Source organism: Marmota marmota, unplaced genomic scaffold (assembly GCF_001458135.2).
Source record: "Marmota marmota marmota unplaced genomic scaffold, marMar, whole genome shotgun sequence".
NCBI classification, from domain to species: domain Eukaryota; kingdom Metazoa; phylum Chordata; class Mammalia; order Rodentia; family Sciuridae; genus Marmota; species Marmota marmota.
The window spans coordinates 498,037-505,931 of record NW_025999895.1 but is presented as its reverse complement, the minus strand read 5'-3'; the positions used below and the strand labels follow the sequence as shown (position 1 = coordinate 505,931).

The 7,895-nt window shown below is 55.3% G+C and overlaps 2 protein-coding genes across 2 annotated transcripts in view; one reads left to right on the top strand and one right to left on the bottom strand.

Moving 5' to 3' along the window:
- The window catches only part of Hexd (hexosaminidase D), a 14,090-nt gene extending 12,067 nt beyond the window's left edge, over positions 1-2,023 (top strand). Inside the window, 5 exon segments of the mRNA XM_048796873.1 lie at positions 292-370; positions 441-542; positions 720-809; positions 1,550-1,713; positions 1,716-2,023. Of these exon segments, the coding sequence (XP_048652830.1) occupies positions 292-370; positions 441-542; positions 720-809; positions 1,550-1,713; positions 1,716-1,801 (521 nt within the window). The 3' untranslated portion in view covers positions 1,802-2,023.
- Positions 2,013-7,889, bottom strand: LOC107157664 (cytochrome b-245 chaperone 1). Its single transcript, XM_015504006.2, has 6 exons — positions 7,549-7,889; positions 6,792-6,833; positions 5,289-5,362; positions 4,513-4,609; positions 3,152-3,296; positions 2,013-2,854 (listed from the first exon to the last, which is right to left on the bottom strand). Exons 1-6 carry the CDS (start codon positions 7,631-7,633, stop codon positions 2,734-2,736), a joined length of 564 nt encoding a protein of 187 aa, XP_015359492.1. The 5' UTR covers positions 7,634-7,889; the 3' UTR covers positions 2,013-2,733.
- Between the last annotated feature and the right edge of the window lie 6 nt (positions 7,890-7,895).

Below are 7,895 nucleotides of genomic sequence, written 5' to 3'. Positions count from 1 at the left end.
TAAAAAAAAAAAAAAAAAAAAGGTGGGGTGCAGCCCAGTGGTAAAGCATCCCTGGATTCCCCAGTACTGGAATAACAATAATAGTAACAAACACCTCTCTTGTGTTGAATGAGTAACTGCCAGGTTGCCCATCCTGGGGAGACCTGGGTCAGCCTGTGCAGGTGGGGTCTGATGGGTTCCAGCACTGCTGTGCCTGCTATCCAGGGCCCAGGGGCCTGGAGACCCATATGCAGATGGCGAGCCTGGCAGGGAGGAGGCCCCTCTGAGCACTGTGCCTGTGGCTGGTTCCAGGAGGATTCACTGAGCACGTGAGACTGAGGGTGGAGAACCTCCTCGGGCTTCCCAGCCTGGAAGCAGCAGCTATCCCGAGGTACCCCCGCCCCGCCCTCCCCTCCCTGCCCGTCCCTGGGGACCACTGTCTCAGAGTGGCTCTCTGGCAGTGAGGGGACCGGCTCCTTCCCTGGCAGTGACATTCATGCCCTCGTCACTCAAGTCAGCTTCTACCTGCGCAGTTCTGTGGACGCACTGCTAGAGAGGAACAGGTGAGTGCCTCAGTGAGCAGACCCCACCAGTCTTGTCCCTCATAAAGGCTTTCTGGAAGGAAACATGACTTCCAATTTTCCCTGCCAGATTCTAGAGCTCTCCAGGGGTGTGTGATTGTGCAGCCCCAAGCTTGCCAGTTGGCACCCCTGAGAAACCCCTGTGTGGACTCACCCCAGGTACGTCACTGGCTGGTTCAGCCCCTACCATCGCAGGCGGAAGCTCATCCACCCGGTCATGGTCCAGCACATCCAGCCCGAGGTGCTCAGGTAACCACTGTGTAGCTAGCCAAGTGCCTGGCCCCAGAGCAGCTGTCCCCTATATGTGGCAGTGCCCACAGTAACCAGCGTTGAGCTGAGACAAGCTTTCCAGATGCTGTAGCCCTGGATCTTGGATGACTCACGTGTGCCGTCCTTCCCTAACATCCGGGCAAGGTGGTGCATACCTGTAATCCCAGTGGCTTGGGAAGCTGAGGCAGGATGATCTTCAGTTCAGAGCCAGCCTCAGCAACTTAGCAAGGCCCTGAGCAACTCAGTGAGACCCTGTCTCTAAATAAAATATAAAAAGGGTGGGGATGTGGCTCAGTGGTTAAGCATTAAGCATCCCTAGATTCATTCCCTGGTACAAAATAAAGCTAGGTTATCCCTAGCCTAAAAGCCTGGGCAGGACCATAGGTCATCTTTGGAAGTCAGGCCACCTTAGGTCCATCCTGGCCCTGGAGAGGGCCCTTGTGTCCAGAGTCCCCTCTGCCCTCCTGTCCTTCCCTGGCTCAAGGATGTGAGCAGAGCCTAACAGACCCTCCTACACTGCACAAGACGCTACCAGCTACACCACCTGCTCACATGCCATAGGAAAAACCATCAGCCAGCTGAACAGCAGGCTCCAGTTTCAGACGTTAAAATGTGGCCAATCTCTATTTGTCTCTATGAATAAACAGACACGGGGCAGTGCACCCCTGGGGCGGTTGCAGAGGTCCTTGGCAGGCAAGCTCAGGGTCCGTCTTCCTCAGCCTCCTGGGCAGGTGGAGTGCCCTGGTGCAGCAGCTGGAGACAGCCCTGCAGCTCGCCTTCTACCCAGACGCTGTGGAGGAGTGGTTGGAGGAGAACGTGCGCCCAAGCATGCAGCAACTGCAGGACCTACTACAGGACCTCAGTGAGGCGGCCACCACTGGCCCCTGCCCACCAGCCCTGGCTGGGACGCTGGTTGGGACTGCCGAGGGGCAGGGTCCACAGGAGGGCTGAGGGCCCCTGCCACAGGCTAAGGCACTATGCTGTCACTGTGGCCTCCCTGTTTCCATACCCTACTGAGCCCTGGGCAGCTGAGCAGACCAAGCACAGCTGTCTTTGGGGAAATCATGGACACCAAGGAAAAGCAGGGGGCTAGGGTAAGCACCCGCTGGAACCCACCACATGCACGTGGAACTTTACCATTCTGAAATAAAAGGGCAGCAGGGGCCAGAGTCCCCTGACACATCTGAATCCAACTTTTTATCACCACTCTGGTTTACTGCTGGCTTTGTTCCTCCAACACTAAAGACGAGCCCCAGTTCTGGGTGCTTCTCATTTAGAAGCTTCACAAGCTGCCAGAAACATATTGCCGCACTTTGCATATTTCATTTTAGGGAAAATTTAAAACATCTCAGACTCAACCGCTGAAAACACCACCTTTGGCATAAAGGACCAAGACCCCCAGCTGGGGACTGGTGGGCAGGAGCACCTGCCCTGCTTCCACTGGAGGTACCGGCGTGACTGCCCTGTCTGGCCTAGGAGCCTCCGGCCCCAGCACCTGAGTGGTGCTGTGGCTTCCCCAACCTGATCACACCTAGGGGCACAGCCCCGTGGGGCTGACCAGAGCCCTGGAGGCCAAGCTGGGCACTCGGAAGGACCTGGGTCCACTCACAAGGTGGACAAAGCAGGGGCAGGTCAGTGGCAGCTGACACTTGGCTTCTGTGGGGAACAGCTGATGCCATCCCGCAGGTCTTCAGGGCTTGAGTGACTGGGATTTGGTCCCTGTGGAACAGCTGTCAGTTTCCAAGTGCTGCAGGATGCTATAAGAGGTGACCTCTGTTCTAGGCACATGGCTTCTGCCCAGGAGGTGAGGGCCCAGAGGGAGGACTGCTGTGATGGCTGACGACACTCTTGAGTCCTGCGAGGCTAAGGCAAGCACCCCGCTGGAGCCCGTGCCTGTCCTGCCTCAGCTCTGGCCGCCAGGGCTGTCAGCCTCACTGTCGCTGCTCTGAGACCTTTCCGAAGGGCTCTCCAGGCGGTGCAGCTCCAGGAAGTTGGTGACGAGCCTGGCTACAGCTTCCACGTCACTGGGAGGCAGGTACCAAGGAAAGGCAGGTCACCATGGCATATGCATCCTCAAGACCCTGCGCTGGCCTCATCCCCTACTATCCAAACACAGCAGCTCCCAAACTGGATCCCTCACCCTCCCCTGCCACATTCTGTGCTTTCCCTGCAGATGCCATGCAGGGCTCCCTTCAAACATGCACAGCCCCCCCACAATTGTGCTTCCTCTGAAAACCTGTGTCCCACCCCCTATGCCCCAAGACACTGGGTGGTAAATGAGAGATCACAGTCTTGCCCAAAGCGGGCCCCACCCCGCATACCTGCGACGGCCCATGACTGCACTCTGGGTGAGGGGGTGGGAGAAGCCTGTGGCAAACCGGAGCACCACCATGTAGCCCTTCCCAAAATACCGGACCTTCTCCTCCTCCACATTCACATCCCGGATGTCATTTAGCAGGACCACCACTGGGGAGGTGCAAAGATCAGTGGTCATGTACCCCTCCCTACCCAACTCCACCTGCCTATGCTGTGGGCAAGGTCGCTTTGGAGCCATTAGCTCTGCTGAGAACAGTCACAGTGGCACTGGTGGCAGAAGTACCCTAGGCCTGATTCCAAAGCATCAGCTGGGTAAGAAAGACAAGCTCAAGCCAGGCATGGTGGTACTCGCCTGTAATACCAGTAACTCAGGAGTATGAGGCAAGAGGGTCTCAAGTTTGAGAGCAGCCTCAGCAACTTAGTGAGACCCTGTCTCAAAATAAAAAATAAAAAGGACTGGGAATGTGGCTCAGTGGTGGAGCACCTGGGCTCAATTTCTCGTATTGGGGGGTGGGTGGAGACAAGCTCAACAGACACATGCCATGAGCTACTGGGCCCAGTGTGAAAGCTGGCCTTCCCACAATCTGACAGCAGAATCCCTAGCTAAGGTTTCAATTTCCCCCAAGGCTGAAAAACTGCTAGCCATCACAGTGCAGTGTCCCACCTGCAAGGAGTGGGACATCTGTGCAAGGCTCCTAGCCACAATCCACCAAGAAGCCCAACAGCATACCACTACCCCAGCCTGCTAGGCAAGTCTGGTCCTCATCTGTCCAGCTTGGGGGCCACACACAGGCTAAAGTGCCACCCAAATCAGGAGAAGCCAGCAGCACCTAGGGCCTGACCCCTCACAAGGTACTCGCCAGCCAATGAACTCTTTTACATGCAACCACCTATTCATCGGTAGTGGGCAGCAGATGACCAGATGCACAGTGCACAGCACACTTAAGGGAACTCTTCACTAACCCACAATGGGAGCAGCTCCCAGACCCAGAAGTTCAAGGGTAAGCAACTCCCTGACTATCCAGACCCTCAACAGAGGCCTGGCAGAGCCAATGGGGAACTGAAATCAGGAGGCCCTCTGAGAGCAGAAAGGATCGTGTCAGCTGCAGAGCCACCTGCTCACTGGTACAGCTCAGCCTGCCTGCATCATGACCTACCCCCACTGCCCAAACTCACCTGGGAAGAGCCACTAAGGGGTGGCCATCCTCCCCAACAGTCCAAGCCTTGAGAACCCATGAGTCCTCAGAACACAGGGCCTGCCTGGGCCCCACACCCTGTGGGCCAGGGCATGGTTGGAGGACCCCAGCTGCAGAGTGAGGTGTGCTTGGCCCCTCAGGCCTGCGCATGCCCAACTCCCACGCCTCACCTTGGTCATGGCCTGCTCTGAGAAGAGTCAGCAGCTTCCTGTAGAGGCTGAATGTTTTCAGAACCACCTTCCCGGTGCTCTTGTTGAAGATGGCTTCCTGGAAACATATACCTTCACCACACAGACCTTCCGGGAGGGGCCAAATGGGCACTGGGGCACTATCCCACCCATACTGATGTGGATGCTCAAGAGGAGACCCTTGAGCAAAATCCAAACCCCAGATGCCTGAGCCCAGCATCTGTGGTCCACTCTCTGGACTCATGCCATGCAGGAGTCATAGTAGGAAAACAGCGGGGTGGAGCAGGCACCCATTCCAGGACAAGAGGACAGCATAGTAGCAGGGCCATCAAGAAGGCAGAGGTCAAGAGCAGCCTGGGTTGGGGTTTGTGGCTCAAGTGGTAGTGCGCTCGCTTAGCATGCGTGAGGCACTGAGTTCAATTCTCAGCACTACATAGAAACAAAATAAAGATATTGTGTTCACCTAAAACTAAAAAATAAATATTTTTTAAAAAAAGAGCATCCTGGGACCAAGTGGCTTTGAGGACCCTGGAGGGCTGAAGAGCAGGGGGTTCACACCCTCTGTGCCACAGCAACCCCAGAGGTAACGATTGTTTCCTTAGTGGAAACAGTCACTGGGAAGTTTCTAGAGACTTCCTGGCCCAGGGATGGTCACAAGCAACATCCAAGGCCTGTGTCCAGCTAAATGGACACCTTTAGGCCAGTCAAATATGCTCTCTCCAGAGAGGGGCACTCTGCCACCCTCACCCACATCTTACCTCCCAGTCTTCCAAGTTCTGCACAGCCACAAACAGGCAGCCTGTGACATAGAAGAGCTTCCAGCCCAGGCTATCTGTAGGCAGACACAGGACACCCACCATAAGTGATTGGTCAAAGCTACGCAACCAGGTGGGTACAGAGGCACACACCTGTAATCCCAGCAGCTCAGGAGGCAGAGGCAGGAGGATCCTGAGTTCAAAGCCAGCCTTACCATTTAGCAAGGCACTAAGCAACTCAGCGAGACCCTGTGTCTAAATAAAATGCAAAACAGGGCTGGAGATGTGGCTCAGTGGTCAAGTGTTCCTGAGTTTAATCCCTGATACCCCACCCCCCCCACACAAAAAAGCTATGCAATCACAGGGAGCCCTGCCTGGCACGACCTTTCCCCAGACACTGACTGCCCTGTGAGAACCCAGGCAGCCAGATGTGCTGCTGGTTTTATCTTGGTTACTCGGGACTTGCACATGACAAGCCTTCTCAGCTCTGGGGAAGCATGCAGGGCCCAGCTCCTGTTCATCTTGGCAAACTTCTAAGAGTGGGAAGGTGGGAAACACAGATCCTCAATGAAGCAGCAGCACCTTGGGCAAATGTGGGAAGCCATCCTGACACGTGACTGGGCGACTCCCGTTAAGGGTCTGAGGCTTCTGGCTGTGTCGGAATTTTCCCGGCCCTTTCCTGATGAGAGAACCCGTCCGTGTGGGGGTGTGACTGACCACTGACCCCGGGGGCCCAATCGCTGACCCTGACCTTGGAGTGCAGTCCCCCCTCAACCTTCATTGGATGGAATTATCCCCTGAATTTCTTGTTCCCCAATAAAAGACTACTCCCTGGCGTGTTCACTCTCTCTCTCTCCTGCTAGCCCTGAGTAATCCTTGCTGCCCTGCTGGGCGGTTAGAGGTTGGAGCCAGAGAGGGGAGCTGTCTCGGACCTGGCAATAGAAATAAGGTAACTGAGTCTGTGTGTTTTATTTCGATCTCTTCTAACTAACTTTATGCCAAGAACCTCATTAATGAAACCATTGCACAGGCCGCTTGGTGGAGGCAAATGCTAAAGAGCTCTTTGGAAGACTTTCTCTTTTTTTTTTTGGTGTGTATGGGGGTATCGGGGATTGAACTCAGGGGCACTCGACCACTGAGCCACATCTCCAGTGTATTTTATTTAGGGACAGGGTCTCAATGAGTTGCTGAGTGCCTCACAGTTGCTAAGGCTGGCTTTGAACTTGCGATCCTCCTGCCTCAGCCTCCCGAGCTGCTGGGATTACAGGCGTGGGTCACAGTGCCTAGCTGGAAGACTATTTTATGACACAGGAAAATGCCTGAGGTTTGACATGCAAGATGCAGGCCACATGGGGTGCACACATCAGTGCAGGCAGGTAGCACAAGTAGCACTGCACAGGGTGAGGAGGCAGAGATGCTGGCCATGCCCAAGGCCACACCACAAATGCACACTTCCTCCTTATTTTCAAAACAGTTGAGGAAGTTACAAGGGATGGTGTACTTTACCTCCACTGTAGTAAGCAGCAGCCAGGCCAGTTGACAAGATTCCTGCAAAGAGGAACAAGGAGTACCTTACAATAGAGCCAGTGAGAGTCCCACTCTCTCTCCCAATGCTGCAGCCCCTGCCTGCCCAGCCAGTGTGCCCTCTCCACTGCAGGACTGCTGTGCACTGGTACAGCAGGAAGGGTCCACCAAGTACAGAGTGGAGGAACAGCCCAATGTTCATTTAAAAACACAGTATAGGCCAGGCACAGTGGCCGCATGCCTGCAATCCCAGCTTCCCAGGAAGGCTGAAGCAGGAGGATGGCAAATTCCAGGCCAGACTAGGCAACTTAGCAAGAATGTCCTAAAATTTTAAAGTGGGAAAGGATGGGGGTGTACTCAGAAGAATAACCCTAGGCTCAATTTCCCACTCCCCCCCCAAAAAAAAAGAAGAGGAAAAAAAAAAAGAAACACGAAAATATGGTGACTTAAGAAAAGCACTACCCAGCTGGGGCTGCAGTGACAGAACACCTGCGCGGAAGACACACGGCACTAGGTTCCATCCCCAGCACCACCAAAGAAGACAGGGGACAGGGTAGAATTAGGAAGGAAGAAGACAGTGCTAATGAAGCAGACGTGCACCTCCCAAAGGCGTTGTGGGCGGGAAAAACCTAACATGCAAAGACAGCTGGTACTTTTGAGGGCAGAAAAAAAGAGGAAATAGTTTTATATTCACCCTTTTTTTAGTCTTTCTGTTCTGGGGGAATTTATAAAGCCTTACCGACCAAGAGGGACCAGGACCGGATGCCCGGAGCCCTCTTCAGATGGAGGCAGGAGTTGGTGCGAGTCTCTACCTGCATGTACATCCCTGGAACACGGCTCCACGCCACAGGAGCGGGGCTGGGGAAGGGGAGTCATGAGGCTGCAACCGCCACAGCCGGGACCAGGCGGCCCACCAGCAAGGCCAGCTACCGGCCCGTGGGCACCGGCCGCCGGATCCCGGGGGCTCCTCCTCCAGGAGCTGGCCTCCCGGCTCAATCCGCTCCAACACCACTGCCTGCCCACGCTGCCCAGGGCCCTGGCCTGGCGCGGGCAAAGCCCTGAGCCGCCGCACTCTCGGGCTTCGCA

Coding starts and splice junctions, on each gene's coding strand:
- LOC107157664 (XM_015504006.2), bottom strand. CDS start 7,633: ATGTACATGCAGGTAGAGACTCGCACCAACTCCTGCCTCCATCTGAAG. Junction 6,834..7,548: donor GTCCTGGTCCCTCTTGGTCG/GTAAGGCTTTAT, acceptor TCCTCTTTGCAG/GAATCTTGTCAACTGGCCTG. Junction 3,297..4,512: donor CAGAGCAGGCCATGACCAAG/GTGAGGCGTGGG, acceptor GCACCTCCCCAG/TGGTGGTCCTGCTAAATGAC.